At 37.4% G+C, this 24,408-nt stretch overlaps 1 protein-coding gene across 2 annotated transcripts in view; it reads left to right on the top strand.

Annotated features, from left to right (window-relative positions):
* Positions 1 to 24,408, top strand: part of ZNF423 (zinc finger protein 423) — a 170,592-nt gene that overhangs the window by 34,992 nt on the left and 111,192 nt on the right. For both annotated transcript variants that reach the window (XM_072422942.1, XM_072422943.1), the window contains exon 3: positions 105 to 293. In XM_072422942.1, the coding sequence (XP_072279043.1) occupies positions 105 to 293 (189 nt within the window). The remainder of the gene's footprint in view (positions 1 to 104; positions 294 to 24,408) is intronic.

Consider the following 24,408-nt stretch of genomic DNA (forward strand, 5'->3'; position numbering starts at 1 on the left):
GTGATATTTTTCTGTTAAAGTAAGATGGATAAAAAGAAGCCAAAAGTAATTATAGTGTTTTTTTGATACAGCTCTGTTACTCTATGTTCTTCCTGTATCTGCAGGTGGTCCTGAAACGGAGGCAGAGAGAGAGGGACGAGGTTTGGAAGATGGTAACAGCGTGACCAGCCAGGAAGAGAGGATTGAGGAAGAGGAGCTGGAAGACGAGTCAATTTACACCTGCAATAACTGCCAGCAGGATTTCGATTCCTTGGCCGAGCTGACGGAGCACCGGACCCAGCACTGTCTCGGAGGTAATCCCAAACTAAGTTTGCAGGTCTGACAGGTGGTTAGCTGAGTAATTGGACAATGCAGCTGTAGGGGGCCTTGGGCGAGAATAACAAATTAATCATGTCAATTTTTTACAGATAATGTCATTTTTTTCTACTCTACCTTAGGTAGGCCAATGTTCTGATAAAATAGTAATATTACCTTTCACCGCATCCTCATTCTTTTTAACTGTTCCTATTTTAACTTCATTCCTACTGTTGACATGCTAAAGGAAGCTTATACTAAGAGAAATAAACATATTGCTGTTGTTGACCTTGTACAAATTCTTGTTGCCTGCTTTTCTATGGCATCATTACTTTGTGGGACACTAAACTGGGGACAGTCATGTAGATCAAGAAGGACAGTATGGATGTAAAACTCCTAACCGTCATCTTTTTTAAGTAAGTGGCTCAGAAAGAATATCACCCGCTGCATTGGACAGGTTTCCTTTAAGGTATTGCAGTAAGGTAAGAAAAAAAAAAAAATTGGCTTAGTCTATCAGTAAACTTTATTCATTGGGCCTGATTTATCAAAGCTCTCCAAGACTGCAGAATGGAGACTTTCGAGGGTGAACTTGGGTGATCCAGCAAACCTGGAATGGATTTCTTAAAATCATTTGCTAATTTTTGTCAAATGTTTTTAATCCTGGACTAGATCCATTCTAGGTTTGCTGGATCACCCATGTTCACCCATGATAGTTTATCTTCTCCAGTCTTGAAGAGCTTTAATAAATCAGGCCTATTGACTCTACAACAGCTAGAATAAATCCTAACACTAGGAACATTCAGGTAAATTTAAGAACAAAAATGTAATATATTGCAGCTTATCGGCTGCATTATTTTTCTTTTATCATTCTCTGCAAGTACAGAAAATACAAGGATATCATCCATCCTATGGTATAGGGATAACGGGGTGCACTTTAAATCAAGAACAGCCTAGGCTTACCACACTGCATATCCAATGATACAGTACAAAGAGTGAGCTTGGTAACCCATGGACGAAGAAGTGTTATACTGATATAATCAATAAGGAAAATGAAGGAGGTTTTAAGGAGTAGTAGGTAGGAAAGTTTTGTGCTTGGGTTTAGATATGCTTTAAAGCTTAAATCCAAAAATAAGAATAAAAAAACTTTCATTGAAGAGGCGCTAACTCCACATTGCAGAGGTTAAATGCTGGTTTAGGTCTAAGGAGAACATAAGACAATTGACTTACCTTAACCTCCTTGTTCACCCATTGGACATAATGTGACTATTGTTCCTATTCTTGTAGAGGATGATGTCCATACCTGGGAGCACTGTTAGGGAGCACCCTAAGGCAAAGATTTGCCTTTTCTTTTCTTTATGACCTAAATATGCTATACCATACTAATTATATATACCATACTAAGCAGTATGGTATAGCCCCAACTAAAAGGTTCCTTCCTCCAGGAAGTTAGACGTTAGGTGCGTATTTTATATGTGTACAGACTGCTGGGGCTGAACTGGACTGTCTGACTTTTTGTTTCATTCTACATCATGTCTTCTGCCTTAATCATATGTCTTGCTTCTTTTTACTGGAATGAATGAATGGTACCTTAGTCTGTTAGCCACACTTTACATTGAGATTTACATTGCTAGCACTTTAGTTGCACTATATTTTTAAGATACTTTTTATTTTTCTGTCTTGATTATTTTTTTCTTTAAAAGTGAGATTTTGTATACACAGATTTAGCTGCCATTGATTTTCTAAGACTACCCGTTATTTCGGTGTCTTCGTTATGGTGATGGTGCTCACTTTGCGCTGTACTATGTGTGGATATCCTAGTGTGACTGACATTAGAGCACAAAGATTTCTCGGTACCTAAATACTTTCAGTAAGCATTTATAATCTTTTAGGAAGGAAAAGTTGCTGTGTATTTGGTTTTGTTCTATGGGGCCTTGTTTTCATGCTGTGAAAGCTTTTACTCAATTTGATACCCTGGTGCCATAATATAACATAGCGACTGAAGAAGGTTTTTAGAAATGTGTTAGTGCATCTTCTTTTATTGTTTTATTACCTTTCTAATGGTTTAGAAACTTACTTCTCTGCTTAGTAAAAGTGGTTGTTTGTCAAGATTGTGGATCCTTTTTACAGTCCATTCTCGCTATTGCAGTTTCTGGCTGTAAAAACATGAAAAGTTAGGTTTTGTATAGGAAAGCAACCAAACCGAAAGTTTTCAATGACACTGCACACACATCATCTTTTAAGGGACCAATCAACATAATATGCAAGTTAGGGCATGGTCATGGAAGTGGTTTTAGCAAGTGCTTTTACAACATATACAGCAAAAAATGGTTTACATTTAAATTAATGGATCTCACACAACATGCAATGTCCAGGGCTGGGCCACCTTCCTAACTACCCCCAAGGACTTTTTATGGAACTACTTATCACTGCTTAAGCAACCATAGTGGTATTTTTTTTTTAAAGCCATGGAACACCTAAATTCAGATTAAGCAATTAACAAATATTGAAATTTTGTAATTGTATCACTAAATTTGATTGTTTAAACCACTTGTTCAATAACCAGCCAACTGTCTAAAACACTGTGCCTATCATCTCCTAATATATCTACCTATATATGTATTAAAATTTAGATGAAAATGACAGATGAAAATCAGTCACATTTTAGGAGTTGCAAAACCGTGAAAATTTAAAAAGAATGATAGTGTTTATTTGTCCAGTGACATAAAAAATCATAGGTATAGGATACAAAATCCGGATAACTTGTATTAATAAGCATTAGATTTAGTAGCAAGATACAATTAGTAAAAAGGATGGATTTAATGATAAAGAAATATTTGGAGTAACCATTTATCTACCTTTGTATTTAATTGTTATATATATATTTATATTAAATATCTCATCTGCATAAAACCTAATAATATATAATATATGTCCTATAGGTTTTAGGTTAACTTTTATTCTGCACAGACTGCAATGCCAGGATATGTGCCACAGCGAATAAGTTGTGATATATTGTAGACTAGTTTTTAATGACCATTGTGCCTTTTCAATTGCAGTAGGGAGCGCGAACTCAAGGTCTCACGAATTTAAGCAGATTTACATCCTTATGCTAGCTGAAACTTGAGTAAGCCCTTATTATGATGCATTGTTACCACTGGAGCAATGTTGCCATTTACTCTGATTTTATTACTGTTACTTAGACTGGGTTGCCACAATATAATGTAGTTGGTTCAGCTGAAGTTTACCAAGTAAAATGACCCTGGAGGACAAGCTCCTTCACACACCTTAAACGAAAAGGAGCCTCTGTCACCATTTAAAGACTGGCCCAAAACGACCTTCAGATCGATAGCGAGAATAATTGTGTTGATAATCCGAAAAAAAACAGCATTGAAATAAAATAGAGCTAATGGCTTCCAATGGGATACTAAGAGAAGGCAAATCCTGCTGTACTCAGACTTTGCAAGGCTGTTAATGCATCCTCCATAGGACTACAAATATATTAACTTCCTGTTGTCCATTAGACATACAAACATTGTAATATGTTACATGGTTTACTATTAACTCTTTCATCTCTGGATTTGTTTCTTCTGTGGATTTTTTTTTAAACAAGGAGTTATTGTGTAGTATTAGTGGTAAATTAGATGATTTCTGTTCATTAATCAATTCAATTTTTTTTAAAAGGGCAAGCGATACTTTTTTTCTCTATAGATCTCAAAATTTAACTGATAGGATAGTGGATGCTTGGAATATGTTGTTGGAATTATTAATTTTGCCAGTGTTTGTTTTGAGATTTAGTTATTAATTTTGAAACTGTGTTGCTTTGTTCACAGAAAAAGTGTTTGTGATACCTAGACTCCCACACTAGTTCATTGTATGCTTTGTTGGATGAGATATTTCTTGGCTCTTTTCTTGGGGTGTCTCTTCTCTTCTTCTGTGCTCATATAAAATAAAAAACTACTTTCAAAGTGAGAGTTGAAACCCTCATAATAGTTGAAGCATTAGGCTTGGAAATATAGCACAAAATTACTAAAAAAAAGGACACCTTTAATTTTTAAATGTTTATGCACTTTCATTGCACTAATTTTTGTTAGATCTTGCCTTCTTGGCAAATACTGTATGATGCCGTGCTGGGATCAGTGACAGGTAAGTATGTCAGGTAGGAGGGTGAACTTAATTTTTTTCTGAGCTTAGTTTCTCCCTTGGAGGGACTTTTTAGCCCAATGTACAACCTGCTTTTTGAAGCTAGACCAGTGTTCCTCAACTAGGGTTCAGTGGTAGCTCCTCGGGGTTGTTGGGGATTCCTTGAGCAATGATCATATTGTGACTCTGGGGTCAGTTTAACTGACACCAATGATCATTTCGCCTATCTGTAAGGGTGGCAGCCTTACCAATTGCCAGCAATGTAGGAGGTATTCTTACTACTGGTCACCAGGCTAATGCACTCCGAGCTGTGTATATAGTAATAATAGTTGGGGTTCCATAAAGGTATTATTATTAGTTACGAGGGTATTTAGGAGATCCACTATGTTAAAAAAGTTGAGAAACACTAGACCATCACCAGTGGGCACACTAGTATGAGTCGCCCCACTGGTGGTTATACCCAAACCATACTGATTCTACCATTCTCTATTTGTTTATGAAAGCTGATTTGATCATCCAGAGCTAAATAAAATGTTCTTTCTCAAGAAACTGTTCATTCCCTTTATATCTTTAATGAACTTTAATATTAGTAGGGTACATTAGGGCATTTCCATCCTGCCAAACATCACTTTCTTGCAACACATGACAAAGAAATCAAATGTTGCCGGTAGTACTTTAGGCAGCTTAAATGACCCATAAATCTTTATACTTGTGTAAAATTTACAGGTGTGTTTGAGGTAAAAAAAAGTTTATAAATCCTAATGATAAAGGCAGAATTACTGAACAAAAAACACACATTGTACATGTGTCATAACTTTGCTGCAGTGTCTTTTTATTGCCGCATAACACCTCCTGTGAATGCTGATCAAACTTTCACTGAGTTCATAGAGATATTTTAGTGAAAAGTTGAACTTTCTTTTGTCTATCCCCAGTTTATAGGTCCAATAGTGCTGTGGAATGGAGAGCAATAAGTCTTGCTTAGCATTATTGGTCTAGAACAAGGCTGTCCAACTATTTGGCCTGAATCCATCCATATCTTGACTTTTTCTTTAACAGACTTTAGAAAACTAAATAAGTGTGGCTATATAATTGCTGTGCATTGTATATAAAATAAAGCTTGAGTACTATCATCATTTTGTATTTCCTAATGGTTTTCTGCCCTAGCTCACAAGCCTGCTTTCCATTTGCTTTCCATTTGCTTTCCATTCAGTTTTCATGATGTACTAACATCTAGTATATTACTTCATCTCATTTGCTGAACTGTTCTTCAAGTGACTTTGTGTCTATACTTTTTCTCTTCCATATTTCCCCTCTATCTCTCCAATCATTTTTGCAAAAGGTGACACTTCTATGTCCATTTTCTTTTTTTCTTTATTTATTTTTTTGCAAATGTGGCCCTTGGATCAGAGCTGATACACCTCCCACTGTAAGCGGCAAAGTAATACTCTTTGTGGAGAGGTAAAGTAGGCTGGCCCCCCTTGGAGTCTCTGATAGCAGAGGTAGGACTAGTGTAATAATCATGGCTCTTAACAGTGGCATTTTCTATGACACAAGAAGCGATAGTACGTCTTTGGTGCCGAGAGCCTGGGGGTGATAATAGGGTGAATTACCAGCCTCTGCTGGCCATAATAATTGGGCTTCTCTTTCCTTGACCCTGCTTGTGGTAGAACTGTATTAATACTTTCTATAGCAACTTGTCTAACAAATGGCAGTAGCAAGCACAGGATACACAAACTATTACTAGATTTAAGAGCACAATTGAATGAACAGTCTTAGAGACAGATGTCGTGTTTAAAGGCTCAATTTCCCTTCACGCTGCTATGTAAAACAATTGTCCATGGTTCTTTTGTTTGGATTACCTGAAACATACTTTATGCTTACTGGTCATGCTGGTAATTGTAGTTTCCTCAACAGCTAGAATATGATAGTGTTGATTTGTAATGAAAACTTAGATTTAAAAATTGTAGTAATTAGGTAGTTTAACTATCTGTTTTGTCTTTTTTGCCAAATGTTTCCATTTAGACGTTGCAAATTTGTTACTACAGCTAATCTTGCTAAACCAAGATTTCATAGCTAAGGTAAATCAGGTTTTGTAACATTACTTTTTCTGAAAAGCATTGCAGTTTGCTATCTGATACTATGATACTACTAATATTACAAATATTTTAGCGAAACATATGAATTATCTGCGTGCAAATACACAGGCCACATAATGCTCTCATTAGCCTACGGTGTAACATTTCTGTTCCACGTATACTTTACGCATTACTTATGCTCCCTAGTCTGACACATTTCAACTTAACACAAAGGTTCAAGAAAACTTACCATGAGTGTTTAGAAGGCTTCCATTTTCCATATGTGAGAGAAGTGTGTTCTGTGTTCGTGCCTACAGATGTTAATCTGGGGGAGGACAAGCCCCTGTTAGTAATAGCTAGTGGATTCAACCAAGCGTACCTTGGAGCAGTGGTCTTACGTGAACTTATTGTTTGGGTAACCTCCTGCTTCTTTTATGATTTGTGTTAACCATGGAAGCTGAACTACCTTGAGGAAACCACCCAAACATCAGACAACTTTTGTGTTTAGTGGGATTATAAGTATGAGACCATTTATCCTACAATGCTTTTTTTTTTTACATGTGATTACACATAGCCCAAACTATCTACACAGTTCAGTAAAAATCACAATGATAAATTGATATGTTCTCCTCTACCTATAAATGTTATACTAACCCTAAATAAATCACTATAAACACTGCACCCCAATAGCTAGTATATCCAATGAGGTACCCTTCTTCAATTTATGATTTGTGGAGGTCACTTTCGAGTGTAGGAGGATGCAGAATATACCATCATTTCATGGGAGGTCTAGAAGTAGGGTTGTTTTGGTAGGACTGCTTGTTATAGTTGTGTGTGTAAGATTTAACTTTCGCTCGCCACAGGGTCACATTTACACATTAGGTCACCTGTAAAAGAAGTGCTTACCTTTTGGGTGAAAACATGGTAGCCACTGTGAGAATTATACAATTCTGTGTATAAAAAACATTTTTGGGTATGTATATTTTTAAAACTCTGTGGTCCGCAGTCTGTACTGATTGGTAAAAAAAGGAACCTTTAGGTATAAGTAACAGTACCTCCCTATCGGCCCAACTATATTAGTAATTAACAATTTTGGACCAATATTTTGGTGTTACAAGTGATGAACTATGAAGTTTTTGTTTACTTTTAGTAACCACTATTGTGGTTTTTCACAATGTCTCAAAGTATACATACTGTTTCATCCGTAATATGTTTGTTAATTATAAAGTAAGCAGTGTTCTCCCCAGCCCCTTTTAGCCGGGTGCTCCACCTGGCACTTTTCAGTAACCACCCAGTTGTTTTTGGGTGGTTACTGAAAAGTTGGGTTACAATACAGGGGGTGCCACCCGTCTACATTTTTTTTGTTTACAAATAAGAGATCAGGATATATATATATATATATATATATATATATATATTAGCATTTAAATATTTATTTTACTCTAAATACTGGTTTCATAAACACATGTGAACAGGTTTCATTTCTCAGTGATGTCACTTTTTTTAAACACTTGACATCTCCGAAGTAGGGCTTGCCAAAAAACACAGATTGTCAAAATGTGGATCATCCCTTCAAACTTTACCCATGTTGCATTTCAGATGCTGAACAGCAGATGTTTGAGTCCCAGCAACTTTGATTATTTTTTTTCCTTTGTGTTTCAAAGTAAGAGTTATTTTACTGCCCACAACTGGTTGTTTGAAAATCGAATTTAGAGATTCTCGTGTGGCTTTCTGTACATCATATATTTGGTGTGATAGATTTGAGACATTTCAGTTTCACATCTTTAGGTCTCTTGGTTTTAGGTACTTTTAAATTAGCATTTGTAAGCTAAGACTGGTAACATCAGTTTGTATCTTTCTTTATGCTATTCAAACACAAAATGATATCAGAGGTAAACAGCCATGTTATGACATGTTAGTGATGGTGTGCCATGATCCTCATGTTTATAGGTATCAGTAAACATTCTGCATACTATTCATACAGATTTTTTTTACAGTTTTCCTCCTCTGTTTATTAGGGTGACAACACTGTTTCGGAAAATCAGACATCACAGGGAACAGGGTAACTGTAGATTAAATTGATTTAGATTTTATATATACCGGTATATATATATATATATATATATATATATATAATATTATGTTTTATTGTTTATTAGGTTACATGTGTCTCTTGTAATATATTAGTTTGTCCCAAGAAGAAAGATTTGTATGCCAAATACTTTATTTAAATATAATAACTCTATACAGGTAATAAAATATATTATTATTTTCATAATTAAATGAAAATAAAAAAACTTTTCCTAATACAACTGCCAGTTTTTACCAGCCAGTAACATTAACTTGGTAGAATATTTTCCTTGCTAATGTGTTAGACTGGGAAATATTGTGTGTGGCCACTTCCCCCATCCCTCCTTCATAGCTACTAACATGCACAACAGGGTGTGCATGATAATGTCTATGGAAAAGAGATAAGGGAGAACCATTACTCACTCCTTAAACATTACAAAAAATCAGCATCTTTAGTGCAGTTACCTGCAAAATGCACCTCCTATGAATGGTAATATTTGAAAAATGCATTTGCAACACTCCATAAACACAATGAAATTTACGGAACACCTAAAACAAAGCCAGTTGGCTCATTTAGCCTGTTTTTTTTCTCCAAATGATACCCCAACACACTAAAACAATGCAGCTGCATTACTCCGATGCATTGCCATTTGTTGTGTTTCCAAAAAAGATTCAGGTGGGGTCTGAGGTGCATGGATAGTATATTTATAATTATGGCAACACATGTTAATGTACCAACAAAGGTGTGAAACTGGCCTAAATTCACTTTTTTTCTGAAAGCAAGCAGGATTTTTTTGTCTATTAAAAGCATATCATTCTTTTACTATAAAATACCACAACAAGAATATGTCTTTCACCTCTTTCCTTTTCTCCTTCTCTCTCTCAAACAAATATTATTTTATTATTATATATATTTATTATTTCCATAGACTTGCATTTTGTGTGCAGAAAGGCTCTGGTGTGGTCTAACAGAATGCACAGCTTTAAGTATTTAGCTCTGCTAGAAATGAGAGCATCCAAGCCTTGGGTGTTTAGATGTCCCTAGGGGGGTTGGGGGCTCCTTTCTGGCCTCCCTGAGCTCTCTGTGCTGCAAATACATTTCCATCTTTCTCCAGCTCCCCCTCCTTTTTTCTCTGTCACCTAGGCAGCTAATTCCTCTGTGCCCCCTTCTCCTTATTAAAGCCACAGATCACTTTTCTGAGCTTAATGCTGTCAGGCCTGCTGATCGAGGGTCCAGATGGACTGAGCAGTGATTTTGGCCTCTAAATATGCTTGCATTGGAGGTGTCGGATATAAAACCTATTCTTTTTTTTTATTACATTTTTTTTTGCTTCTTCCTTAAATTACCTAAAATGCCCTAGAACTATATTGGCTTGGTTTTAATCTGTGCTTGAGCATTTTGGAAATAATAATATTGAAATAAAAATACTCTTGTGTCTTTGCATTTCATTTGCTGTTTCATTGTAACATAGACATGTAAAAGTGTTAGCTGTGTATTTCTAGTTTGGCTATAGTAAAAGTAATGGAGAAAGTGCAGAGCCTAATTTTGTCCACAGTGATCATGTAGTGAATATGAGTTGGCTCATATTCATAGTGATCACATGTATTGTTTTTTAAATGTAGAAAATAAGATTAAAAGGTTTACCTATGATTATACATTACCACATTAAGTATCTGGGTAGCCGCTGCAACTTGTGTGCAATTTGCTGTCTGTGAATACGGACTCAGGCTAGCCATTGTTCTTGCATTCAGAAACACACCATGCTAAGTAAATCAGATTGATTTTTGATGTATTCTGTATTACTGTTTGATTGAGTTCAGTTATAAGGTTCTTATTCACAGATAATTTGATAAGGCAGAGGGTATGTCTGAAGTCATCAAATGCATTAGCTACACTGATGGAGATATGGCCTTGGTGGCATCAGCAACATTCACTAATAACTGGTTCACCTAAATGCCTGGATGTTCTGTTTGGCCAAAGCTTTAACACGGAATAGTGCTGAAGCTTGCCTGCGCCTTTGGTTCTCTTTGCAAATTAACGCTGGCCTTTGAGGCCGACCATCTCAAGTAATGTACAGGAGCAGGATATAAGACTCCTTAGTAGTAGGGTGAAACCAAGGAAAAGCCTAATTTGTATGCCTAATGTGATTCTAGAGGGGGTGCATACTGATCTATTTATTCACCATATATTTTTTTACAGGCAATTCTTCCTTGTATTGTAAATCTGTGCTGGGGGTGGTCAACCTGGGCTCAGGAGAGAGCCGGTCTTTGACAGTTGTTATTTAGGGCTTTTCTGCACAAGGATACAAATTTGGACCAACAATCCAACAATTTATAATAGTAATCAAAGAAAGAACTAACTGGTATAGTAGTAGTGTCAAAAAGTATTTTCTTGAAATTCAGTAGTTATCTACCGACCCCAAAAATATGGGGTTTATATGGCACTTGATAAGTTACAATAGTAGCCTTAAAAATAAGTGGGAAGCATTAAACTGACATATGCACCATACATAACTAAATTCATTGGTTTTATTGGTACACAAACTGCCCCGTCCTATGTATTTAGTGGCAAAAGTCTGTTGTTATTCTTAATATATAGAATTTATATAGAGCCAACATATTACATAGTGCTTCACAAAGTCCATAGTCATGTCACTAACTGTCCCTCAAAGGAGCTCACAATCTAATGTCCCTACCATAGTCATATGTCTTTGAAATGTGCCAGGAAACTGGAGTACCTGGAGGAAAATGTTTCCTGGCCGATATTCGAACCTGGGACCTAGTGCTGGATAGGCCAGAGTGCTAACCCCTGAGCTACATTGCTGGCCACAGCATGTTCTCAATATTCTACAAATGTACAGTAAAATTCAATATGTACAGTAATAGCTTAAACACATTCCTGAAATACCTAAATGGAGGATTATAAATGTGATCAAGTGGTACCTCACTGCACAGTAATGCAGTTCGGTGTGCTGTGTTGACATTCGTTCATGACACTTCATTGCACCTTGCCAGCGGGCTTGCAAAGATAACACTTCATTTTATGCGCACTGTTTGGAAGGCAACTTATTTGAATGAATGGCTTGTCTTACCCTACTACACAGCCACATAGATGTAAACCTAAATTTAGGGACATACTTTAATGCCTTCACCGACTTTGACCAACATTCACTGGTGGCAAATGGTTTGTTGTCATTTAGTAAGTGATGGAATAGGTACAATTTTAGTTATCTGTTCATTATCTTTTTAAATTCAGTATGATCCTTCTAGCATAGGAATAACTCTTAGTCCCCCTCCACCCCAATTTTCCCACCATTGACTACAGGAATCACCCATTAATAAGGTAATAGTACACTTGATTGGTTGACTCCTCAAATCATTGTTATGATAGCAGGTAAGTCATCCACACTGCAGAACATTATATATGCACCATAGTACTTGTGGGTAATCTCTTGAAAAAAAAAAAATGACCCCAGGGGGTAAATCTTGTCCTGTCCAATGGAAACGGCTGGCTTGATGATGAGCTTTTAGTACCAAAGTAAAATTCGGATCAAAAAGATTCTTTCTCTTAAAGATTAGAATTTTAAATGATTGACAGATTAGCGTTGGTATAACTGTTAGAAGCTCCGAAAAATATTTATTCTACATCCATTTCAATGTAAACAAGTATGGCTGTGGATATAGAACTGTTGCAGTAAAGCAACTGGGGCATGAAAATGAAAGAGTTAATGCAGTGCTCACCATTTAGGTTTTCTTTTTGCTTTTGCCAGTAACCCCATCCCCCTTTTCCCCACTGACCAGCCACACATCTTAGCAGCCAGATAGTCTCCTTCAGATTCCTTCACTAAAGCCCTTGGCACATGCACAAGTGTAGTCACAGCTGCTCCTGCTTCCAAGGCAGCTCAGCTTGTGTACAGGGAGTCAAGCAGCATTTTCTGTGCAAAATCCAGACGCATGTTGCCCTTCATAAGCAACAACACTTTCCACGCCGTTGCTAATTTTTTCATATTTACACGCATTTAAATCACTTTTTTTGTATATTGTTTTCATTCCATATAAATAATTTCTTAATCGCATGGCTAGTTCTCTGTCATTCTGCCATAATCTTACATTTATTTTGCACTGTCCCAGCCCTCCTCCTTGTCTTCTCCCCCATTTGGCCTTGTTTAGGTGCAATGAACAATGATTACCTGCAAAGTGCAGTAAGCAGCGTCAATCACATTTTACTTTGTTTTAAAATACTGAAACGTGTCCAATGACTGGTTGTCTGAGTTATACTCTATTGTTTGCTTATGAAGCTCTATTCTCTTCTCTCCTTCTTCTGCCTTTTCCTTACCCGTGAGTCTCGTTTTCCAATGTCACAAACACGTTGCCCCAGCAGATCATGCTCAGCAGCCTCTTTTCTCTCCTTCCCCTCCTTTTTAGTTTCTCTAGGTCTCTTCCTCTCCCCACTTTTTTCACTCTGCTCTCCCCCACTCCCCATTATGAAATATGGATGGTACCAGTCCCTGTGTTTCGAGACAGGCTGGCAGAGAGCAGAGCGTCTCTATAGGCCCTGCCTTGTGCATGCACCTAAACACTTCACTGAGCAATCTGTCAACATGTCAGCAACACATGTTTTGTAAAAAGCTTCCAGTGGGAGTAATGACTCCCACCAGGACTCCGAAAATGCTTTGAATTCAGCAGATTTCTATTGCAGGGATCCCCTGGGGTCCCTTTTACAATGCCTACATTTCAGAAATTTGAGCCACAGACCCCTGGGGCTTTCCTTTCATAATGCCTGAAAATGTAGGGTTATATTGTTGGATGTCCCCATGGGTTCTTTATTAATACCTGAATTCTGAGGAACTGGAAATTACCCAGAGCACGGCAGGGTCCCAGATACACACCAGGAAAAGGAGGAAAAACTCTGCGGGGAGATTTTCTCTCTTTCTCTTTTTCCTTCATGCAAGACTGAAAGAGAAGAATTTGCCAAAGGACAAAATGGTGTATGTTTTTCAGCTGCCTCCGAAAAATGCATTTTGTAAACCAACCAAGACTGAAAAATATATGATTTCTACGTATAGCCTGTTATTTCTTTCTCTATTTATATGGTTTCTCTGGCACAAGAGATGTTTGGTTTAATCGGGAGATAAAAGCCACATTATGTGGATGTTACATATACGCTGAATGTCAATGTTAACTCTTTATTGGTTGAACACCAGGAAGCAGGCAGATCTTTATCCCTCTAATGCAGAAGTTCAGCATTCCTTTGAATCAAAGGTAATATTTCAGTTCAGTGTGTTATGTTATTAAGCTGCTGTATTCTCTTTTTAGAATCAATGCACCATACTGTTTCCATTCCACAAATTATAGATTGAGTTTATTCCCAGATGCCTGCCATTGTTCTCTTTTTGGAATATGCCAGCAAAGAAAAATGGCACCTTTTTTTTTTTTTTATACAGCAAGTGGGTCATTTGGACTTGGTCATAGAGGCTGTACAAGAGATAATTGTGACAAAATACTTACTTTGTCACAGAGGCTGTACAAGAGACGATTTTGACAAAATATTTTGTGTATAATAAAGGGATACTATGCAAAAAAAATTGAAAAATGCATGAATAGCATGGTTATTGGGTGGCATGGTGACCAACTGGATAGCACTCCCACCTTGCAGTAAAAGGGTCCTAGGATTATATATCAGCCAGGACACTTTCTTTATGGGGTTTGCATTATCTTCCTTGTGTGGGTTTTCTCCTAATACATATTGGGCGGTTGCTATGAAAATAGTATGCCTGTCAATAACATAGCAAGCATCTATGTACTCCAGTTACCATTTACCATTCATTCTAGCCTGTATCGAAAAGCAAACCAAACTTCCTTCATGTACTGGCTTTTATCTGGGCTGTAATACAAACATCATGTAAAACAACAACAAATCACAGTGAAAGTACAGCAGAACAATACAAATTCACATGTACTTTGAAAATAATTACAAACACAACCAATTGCTCCACAGCCTGTAAAAGAGTAAAAAATAGTTTGGTAACGATCAGTTGGGAGTACAATATATTCAGATTACCAACTACCAATTCATTCAGATGACTTAACACACCAGGCAAAGCTGCTATGTAACCTACCTGTACTTTACTTTTCCTTTAATCATTATATGGTCCCTATACATTACATTTTTTGGTCATGTGCACATGGACCTTGTAAACACACTAATTTAAAAGCAGACACTGTTCTTGCCATGCATTCCATTTAATTGTCTGTTAGGTGGTTTATCAGAGTGTCTGTCCAATGGCCATCTAATGTTTTACAGCAGACGGAGAATGGTGCCTATAGGGGTGCAATGGCTTAGCATTGCCAATCTCTACCTGAGTAAGTGCTGTTACTGTCAGGATCTCAGGGAAAAAAAGTACAACAAATGAGAGGGGTTGGGAATAATTTTGTGCATGGTTGCAGACAGGTTGCAGTGCGATCCCTGGAAGTGACCTATAGCTTTTCCTCACCCACATCACAAACGCAAGGCAAAAGTTGACCTGTGGTGTGTTTGCTGCTCCTAGGCACATACCAACAGTTGTAGACCACATGTCTGAAAGACGCCTGAATATTACAATTTGTTTGTGTTATTGCACAATGTTATAGATTCAGGTGGTGTTTTATGAGTTCTTCTAAACTTCCAGACAAAACTTTGGATTTTGAAGTAATGTGCACTGTGGAATTGAAGCCATTTATTTAGCTAACAGCTTGTACGCTAGTACTGACCGCATGAAGAAAAAGTGTACTGAAGACCTGAATATACTGTAGTTAGTGGAAACAAAAGTAAAGCTTGTTGGTACAAAGAAAAAAATTCAACATGTAGTCAAATCTGGATGTTCTCCTAGCTGATAGGGTCCTGGAAAACTCACATTACTTATCAGTGCTCTAGTTGTGGCCTTCATGAGATAGAAACTAACTGAAGTTACTTATTGAACGTTTGTAGCACTGGAGTGAGATCTTACACAATGAGCCTGATTTAATAAAGCTCTCCAATGCTGGAGAGGATACACTTTCATCAGTGAAGCTGGGTGATCCAGCAAACCTGAAATAGATCTGGTCCGGGATTGAAAACATTTGCTAGCAAATGACTTTAAAGAAATCGATTACAGGTTTGCTGGATCACCCAGCTTCACTGATAAAAGTGTATCCTCTCCAGCCTTGGAGAGCTTTAATATATCGGGTTCATTGTGTATATGTATGACATGTCTTTCCATCCATCAATCTGTTCATCCATGGAATTATAAACTAGAATACTTAGGTGTTGAAAGGTTTTGTTGAAAGGTTAAAAAAAAATTTAATGTAGCAATGACAATACCAGTTAGCACTTTAAAATTATTTTGGAACAGCAGACTCATTATTTGCACATTTTTATATTTTTTATTATAATTATTATTATAAATAATGCAATGCAGCACATTTTGGTTGCAAATGACAGACAGAATGCAAACAATGGCACAGGGAATAGCTGCATATCTCCATGAAGATCTGCGTGGTCCAACAAATTTTGTGATCATGACATGCAATGACATGCTGTATTACAAATCAATGATGATAGTTATTACAGTATGTGTTGGTCAAATTGGCACATTACCAGTTATATTGTAAGGGCCCTCCTAAAGAATGTAATCTATTTCATTGGCTGGTATACTGCAAAGTTGTTTGTAAATCTAAAAAAAATTGCATAATTCAATTTTCTATGCATGGCTGTATTTCCAATATAAGAGAGAAACTTTTATTATCTAAAACAAGGCGTGTAGGAGCCAAAGAATGGATAATTTTCAGTAATGTGTGATTGAAAGAGCCCCGAAATCTCCCACAGTTGATCACTGCTTGCCACCATTACCTAAGGCTGCTTACTACAATGAACAGCTGGAAGGTTTAATATTAGATATAAAAGATTTCAGAGCGATATCACTGAAAATCACACCTGCAGTTGGGTCCTTAATCTCCATATACATTTTCCTGCCTTTTCCACTCTTCCCATGTTTATTGGTTGGCTCTGCATAATGAGGAGACATGAGAGCTCATTTAATAACCCGCTTGGAAAAACCCACCTAAGACTGTAACTAGAAACAGATGTGTGAACAGCATGTGCATACAATATTTTGTGTGTCTTTGTATGTATATGTGTAGCAGTTAGTACATACCGTATGTGCAGTCCGTCTTTATAAGCTGTTTTTTTCTCTTTGCATGAATCGTGTATGTGTAGAGGTATGTTTGTAAACGCGTGTTCTAGAGCCTTCTTTTGTGTATGCATGATTTTTTATGTGGTATATAGTTTTCTTTCTTTCTCTAGTTTGCTATTCATATCCTGTGTATATCTGTATATGTGTCTACTTCCACTGCTGGTATATTTAGTATTTTAAAAGCCTCTGTGTAGCATAATGCCCTTTCTAGAATGTGCTTTTCCTTTATTAGAGTTGCAGCTTGGCTCAGTGAGGCGTTCCCTGGGGGTCCAGGCCAGCTGCTGGCAGTCTCTTTCAGACACCCAATTACCCCTGACGTCACCGCTGTCTCTCAGGCCTCCCTTGGGTGCTTGCATTTTTTTTCCTTTGTATGTCTAATAGTAGACCAGCTAAGTGCCTGCTATTTGCCTGGTAGAAGATTTGATTGTAATTTGGGCCAGATACTAAATCTAAAAACTATGTAAAAATGTCAGTAGGTGAATGCTCATCGATTTTGCGCTGTCACTGTGATAGCAGAACCTTCTGGGACCTCAGCCCAGGAAGGGCTTTAGGAGGAAGATAATATAACAGAAAATTTACTGGAGCTGTTTAACGTTTCCTGTGGAATTCTTGAGGGCTTGCAAAGTTTCTTTAGAATCAACAAATGCTTTATTAATCTAAATTTGTGGTTTTGTTCTATCTCTTTTGTCACAATAGCTGCTTTTTACGGCTGAGGGAGGGGAAGAAGGGTAGATGGTGGGACTTGGTACATAGTGGGAGAACCATCTCTGAGTAATGAACTCCCAGAGGATTGTGGGAGTAGCACAGCAGTGTTTCCAGGGATTGCTCAGCAGACGCTTGGCTGGTAGCTCTGCCAGGCCGAAATCTGTGTGAGCAGATAAAATGTGAGGGCTGAAAGGCTGTTTCGGGCCAGCACTGACTGGGAACAAGTGATAAGGACCGCAGTAAGAGGAGAGTGGTGGCCGCTTGTCCCAGCCAGATATTTGACAGCAAAGTAAAGTTTAACATAACCGATTCGGGGGAGAGCAATGAAAGCTGGAACAAAAGATAATGGTAATTGATTGAATCAAAGTAGCAGAACTGGATTGTTCTTCCAAGCAATTATTTTTTCTTCTAATTTTCAGCCCAACTGTCCTAGGAGTTTTGGTTGCTCAATGCACATCCTGCGGCAGGAGATAAAAAGGCAAGTTCCTTGCTTTTGGGCAAAAGAATTCATGTCAAGGGACAAACACAATACAAAAGAATCAAATCGTAAAAGAAGCAAGGTTAGGGAGTCTGTGTATATGATGCTACTTATGACAATGCTGCTTTGCTCTGATGATTTGCTCCTGCTCTCTCATCCACATCACGCACTCCTTGTGAAGTTCAGAAATCATCTGAAACGCCCTGGTAATGCTGGCTTCACTTCTGTATGTTTATCGCTCCATAAATAGAATTTGTGTTTAAAATGGACCTGTTATCTGCTAATTATTGACACCTTCAGGTTGTGGAACATGTGGAATATAACTAAATGTGTCATGCCAGCTGTTATATGTATTGGTACTTCAGTAGTTCACCTTTTCACCATTAGTTTTGGGGATTCTTAGAGTTCCCAGTCCATGAAATACCAGAAGTTTACACTGCTTCTGTATACTTGCATTTGTTACTTGTGATTTTCCAGCATACATCATAGGCCTCTGCAAGGAGCTGGACACTGTAGCCTACAATAACAGTGTATAGAACAATACCTGAAGGCTGGGTTCAGACTAACAGTGTTTTATTGCAACATTTAAGACCCCGGGCACCCATATCACATCTGTCACTGCTAGGCCTTTTCAGACTTTTGTGTACACAGACCTTTGCAAGTGGCAACAAAGGCCTAGCAGAATGGTTCCTTTTGTTTTCAGTTTTTTTGGTTTAAATACACCTGCTTGCAACTGATTTAAAACTCACTAGCATCCCCAAAAATGTGCAGCGATGCACCACCTGTCAAAGAAGGGATAATGGCCTTGATTTATGAAAGCTCTCCCAGACTGGAGAGGATACACTTTCCACTGTGAAGCAGGGTGATCCAGTAAACCTGGAATGGATCTGGTCCAGGTTTAAAAACATTTTTACTAACAAAGAGCAAATGACACTTAAGAAATCCATTCCAGGTTTGCTGGATCACCCAGCTTCACTGTGGGAAGTGTATCCTCTCCAGTCTGGGAGAACTTTCATAAATCAGGACCAATGAGTGGACCAATTCAGTTAAGCTTGCAAAATCCGCTAGTCTAAACCCAGTCTAATAAAAATATCAAATTATAAAACAATAATTTGAGCAACTTTGTGAGTGATTCCAAACAAAATTTCATAATACAAAAAAATAAAGTTTAATGCTTTTTTTCTGTAGCAGAAAAGCTTTTTTTTTTTTTTTTATCCCACAGAAATAGTCTATTGTGGTATTGTAACTGTCTTCCTAGGTAATTAGCAGTACAATTCCTCTGTGATTTGCCATGCTATTAAAAAAAGAAACTACCCTCTTCAAGTTTGCAGTTATAAGTGATTTGCACAGGAAATAAATTGGCAGTTAATAGTTTGTTTATTTATCCTAATTATTGTCCATAAATGTGCTTTATGGATGGTAATTAAATCTACATAGATCAAAAGAGAATCCTAACAAATAATAGTTGTGATTTCTCTTTTTTTCTGAGTTTTGACACCTTGACATTTCAGGTAAATATTCTGGCTTACTGGCTAGCATTCAGTGCAGGTGGTTTTGGTTCTTTATACCTCATAACGAAAACTGTTGGCAATGAAAACTAATCAGCTAACATTTTCTGTTCTTTCTAATGCAGGTGGAAGAAACAAATCTGAAACTTGATTCAGGGAATACCACTATTTCTCTCATATCAGCCCTATTATCCTCCCTCCCTATAGAAGCGTTTTCCAACTAGGGTTCCTCCATAGGTTGCTAGGGCTCTTTGAGCAATGTGCAGTTTGTGTCTCTCAGGTCACTTTGCCCGGACACCAATTATTGTTTTTGGGCAGGGGTGCCATTCTTTCCATTGACCACCATTCTAATGTATTCGGAGCTGGTATTATTGTCAGTTTCCCTGTGATATGAAAGTTATTGCAAGTGTGACCCTTTATTAAAAAGGTTGAGAAAGAGGAAGCCCTATGTAAACTAGATAGATTCCAGGGGTCATTTTGTAGTAACTATTCTGGGATGTGGCTAGTTGCTTTGAGCAGCAATGTCATAATATTTTGTGCTGCTCTTTCATTTATAGGGATCCATGGACCAGAAGTTCTCACATGATTCAGATAATCTGGCACCCTTTGGTCAGTGTTATTCTGCTAAGCACAAATAAATATTTGATCTAGCTTGTTTTAAAGCCAGTCATACGCCTTTTTATAGAAATGCATTTTTTTGCAGTGGCCCTGTTAGTACTAAACTACATTAGTGATTTAATCTCATTCTACCATAAGATTTAATTACTTGTTGGCAGTTAACCCATTTAGGATTGCTGAATTTGTAGCAAAAAATATACATTTGGCAATGTTGACACTACTACAGAATTTTTTTGAGGAAATCACCTCGGACTTTAAAGGCATTGTATTAATATTCATTAGATCAGATACCACAAAATTATATTAAAAATTCTATTTATTAAGATACAGTATTTAAAAAACAATCATAAAACAACAATCGATAACATCGTTACATATATAGATCACTTTTAGGTTGGCTCTCAGGTGTAAACAAGTTTGACACATTTCGCGAATCAAACGTCCGCTTCCTCAGGAATAAAATTGTCCGAAATCATATAACAATCAATACAAGTAATCATGTGGCCAGATTTCCAAGTATGTCCACACCAATAGGCACTCTGATAAAGTCAGTTAAAGACAAAATCTTTGGGGTAGAGGACAGGCCTTGGATTTGAAACATAATTTTCTATCCGTCCTATATGAACCTCACCTGTACTAGCCACCTTTTGTGTATCCTGTATTATTCTATGTGATCAGCTTTAGTTATACAAATGCTGAGGTTTTGTGTGGATGCTGAGGATAACACTTGCCATTTTGCATTGTATAGCAATGTATTGGTGTGCAATGTTTCTCTTATCTAACTATTGCAATAGTGCTCATCCAGTTTGTTTACAGGATGATTTTTACTGTTACTGCCATTTGTCCAGTTAACAAAAAAGTGCTTGTTTTTATGATACTGGAATAATTTAGTCGCTGTGGAGATAAGTAGCCTGCATTGTAATATCTCCCTATAGCGCATTTTGCCTATAGAAAGGGTAAGGGGTGTTTGATGTTTCCTCATCCTCCTGTTTAAGTCCCCTCTCTGGAAAAAGCTTTATTCTATTGCTGCTGTGCACAAACAGCCTGGCACAGGTTTGATCTGCTGCTTCACGGATCCAGGCCCCTGTGTGCATTTGAAGTTTTTTTTTTAATGTATATTTTTTTTCCCCTTCTTCAACCGGGGAATCTTGCAAACAAAGAGCAGCCGCAGGTAGCCAGATTTCTCCATCCCAAAGCAGCTCCTGGGGCACTGCCTGCAGCAGTCCTGCTAGGCTTGTCTAAGTCTCTGCCAGAAATGGTTGTTCTGTAGGCTGCAGCAAGCTTAGCGAATGCACAGGGAGGCTGCAAAGAGTAGGACCCCAGGAACTGATATTTGTTTTTCAGCTTGGAAAACACAGAAAATAGGATTCTTAACCTGTTATTAACCAGTGCCGTTGCAACTTAACTTAGTTAATTTCTTTTTCACAAATAATTTGCCTTATGAACCTCAGATATTAATCATCTAGAACACAGAAAAGCAAAATAGGGATCACTGATCTCTGTGCCATTGCCCGATCATTAATTATTAGAGGTATTAAACAATAATAAGTACAAAAGTGCAAGTGCAAAATATTGGGAATGTATATATATATTTTCCACTGTTCTCTAAGATTTCAAACCTGCCTGTTTACGTTGGTTGTACATTGTCTTTGCAAAGTTGTTTATGCCATATATACATATCAGAACATTAGAAATGTTCTATTCATCTATAACAGGCAGGGAAGCAGTTTTTTATAGCAGTCTGGGGTGCTTAGCAGTTTATCACTGGAGCACAGTATTTTCACTATATAAATTTTTGTTGTTCTTTTACTCCATGTATTGTAACTTTAGGTATTGTAAGCTGACAGTTATTACACCCGCCTGCTGGAAAGATATTTATCGTTTATAAAATGTATGAAAAATTACATGTTTGGGAGGATTAAAATAGACAACATATAGCCTTATTTAAAAAAGAAAGGCATGGTAAAGAAAAGAAAATAATTAAAATGTATTATACTAGTCATCCGTACCAATCCAAAATTGATTTTTATTGGTTGCTATGGTTCTTACATTTACAAATTAGCTTTTAATAAGAAATATTTTTTAAGTAACTACGAAAGACTAACTGACGTTAAAGACCACAACATTTAATACTTAGGCCTACATGGACAGAGAAGAACAATAAATCACTCATTAAAGCTTGTCAATGCCTATTTTGCTTTACAAGCTCCCTTTATTTGTACTTGAAGGATGGCAGAGTGAAGCCTGGGCCAACTCAAGCATGATTTTTTAAAAAAGAACAAAACAGACAAAGTCTGCAAAGACCATGTAGGCAGTTTTGTAAAATTTCTGTGGCCTTAGTCAGCAATATCATCCATGACATGCGAGAACCAGTGCTGGTGATACAGCTGGGAGCCCAGGGAACTTTGCTCAAAATCCATATGAAGCACTTTACTGATCGTGCATACACACATAGACTTTTACATTATAAGTATTCACACATGAACCATATTGGTGCTTAATGGTACACTAAGCCATCCCAAACCCCTATGGATTTTTAAATGGTCATTTGGAGGTGGTATGCGCACATATTTCATATTTGGTTGTGGCATAATTCTCTAATAATTATAGACTGACCCAACTTTCAAGAATCCCCATTTGCCTTAAGGGTGGTCTAACATTTTGTTAGCATGGTTTGCCACATGAAAAAATTTTTTGGAACTGCATATGTTTGATATTTTTCCCAACACATGAGTCTCCAGAGAGAATTTCAATATGCTATGGAGTGTGGAAAAGGTTAATTTTAGATATTGCTAAATAAATCAGTCCAAGTGTAAGTATGTATCACAGAATGAGGCCTGCAGGAAAATCCTCTGGCCTTGAAAAACTCCTTTTCCCTATTTATTTTTATTACATCTCCCTTCTCTTTCACGGCACGACATGGTGGTTGTGGATGGCAATTAAAGGACCCCCCCAGATTCTAGTTTTCAGCACAGGATCTTTTGATGTGCATCTTGTCGGGAAGATTCAGTTATTGTTCCTGATTCTCTTTCTCTCCCCCTCCCAGTCAAGTCTTTTGAAGTCCGCACAGTGGCCTTTAGTACTCAAATACAATATGGGCAGGATAATGGGATGCTCCCTACCATATTCATCGCTAAGAATACATGGCTTGGGGGAAGGTGCTTGGCTGATTTGATGAGGACCTTATTTTATCACATTTCTCACACCCAACTTTTTCATTTTGGAAAATGAAGCCATATAGGAATTGATAACTGAGCTTGACCGGTTTGTGTATACCTACATATCAGATCTTCATTCACTGATCTTTGATTTATGTAGATGCATACTATTTAATCATACGTTTCAGTTGGAGAGTTGGGGTTTAGAAATCTCTCACTTCAGATAGTTGCTGCCCTATCATCTGTCTGACCTTGTCTTCCTGCCTGTGCATACCTTCTCCAAGCAATAATGTTCCTAAGTTGTTTCAGTTTTGTATATTACCTAAGATGTTCTGTTATTTTACAAAGTAACATAATCTCAGGAGCCTAGACACGTTTGTGGTGAAAAAATATGTAGGGCATGACCACAGCCTTCATATGCCAGCTGACTCTTTCGCTAAAGAAGCATACTCAAAAAAAAAAACAAACCAACCCAAATAAAAGCAAAACATAAATTCTATCAAAGGTAAGCCTTCACAGGTATCATAATGTACGTCTTGCCCAAGCCTAGTTATGGTGCTTTCATCCGTTGTTAAAAGACAGGCTGATATTGCATATCGGAGCCCATATCCTCCAGCAGTCTCTTTTACTAATGTCTGGAAATGGCTTCTCCACTGCATGAAACAATGGAAACCATCCTATGGAGACAAGAAATTCCTCTGAATGTGCTGATGCTTGCCGGATTCATCTCATTGTTGGTATTAGTTTAAGTCAGAGGTTGTCACCAGCAGCACAACAGCTTCCAGCATCTCCAGCACATTCCCACAGACAGCCTAACAGTTTTGATAAACTACCAATGAATTCCCTAAAATGCATTTTCTCTTAATTGTAAGGAATAAAAATCCTAATTGACAAAGTATAGACTCCTGACCTGTTCATATACAGTTGCCTTTCTTTCACTTCATTACAGGCCGCAGACAAGTAGTTGAGTGGTGGTATGCATGACTTTTAAGTAAAATGCCTGAAACGTTTTAGGTAAATTGTATTTGCAAGACATTACTAGCAAATTGTTTACCCAAACAATCAGTATAATTGCACATCTTTTGAACCTCCAAATAAATGAATTTGTCTTGTTGGCTGGTCTGTGCTAGTTGGCTTTATTTTGTACAACTA

Source organism: Pyxicephalus adspersus, chromosome 9, assembly GCF_032062135.1.
Source record: "Pyxicephalus adspersus chromosome 9, UCB_Pads_2.0, whole genome shotgun sequence".
NCBI lineage: Eukaryota > Metazoa > Chordata > Amphibia > Anura > Pyxicephalidae > Pyxicephalus > Pyxicephalus adspersus.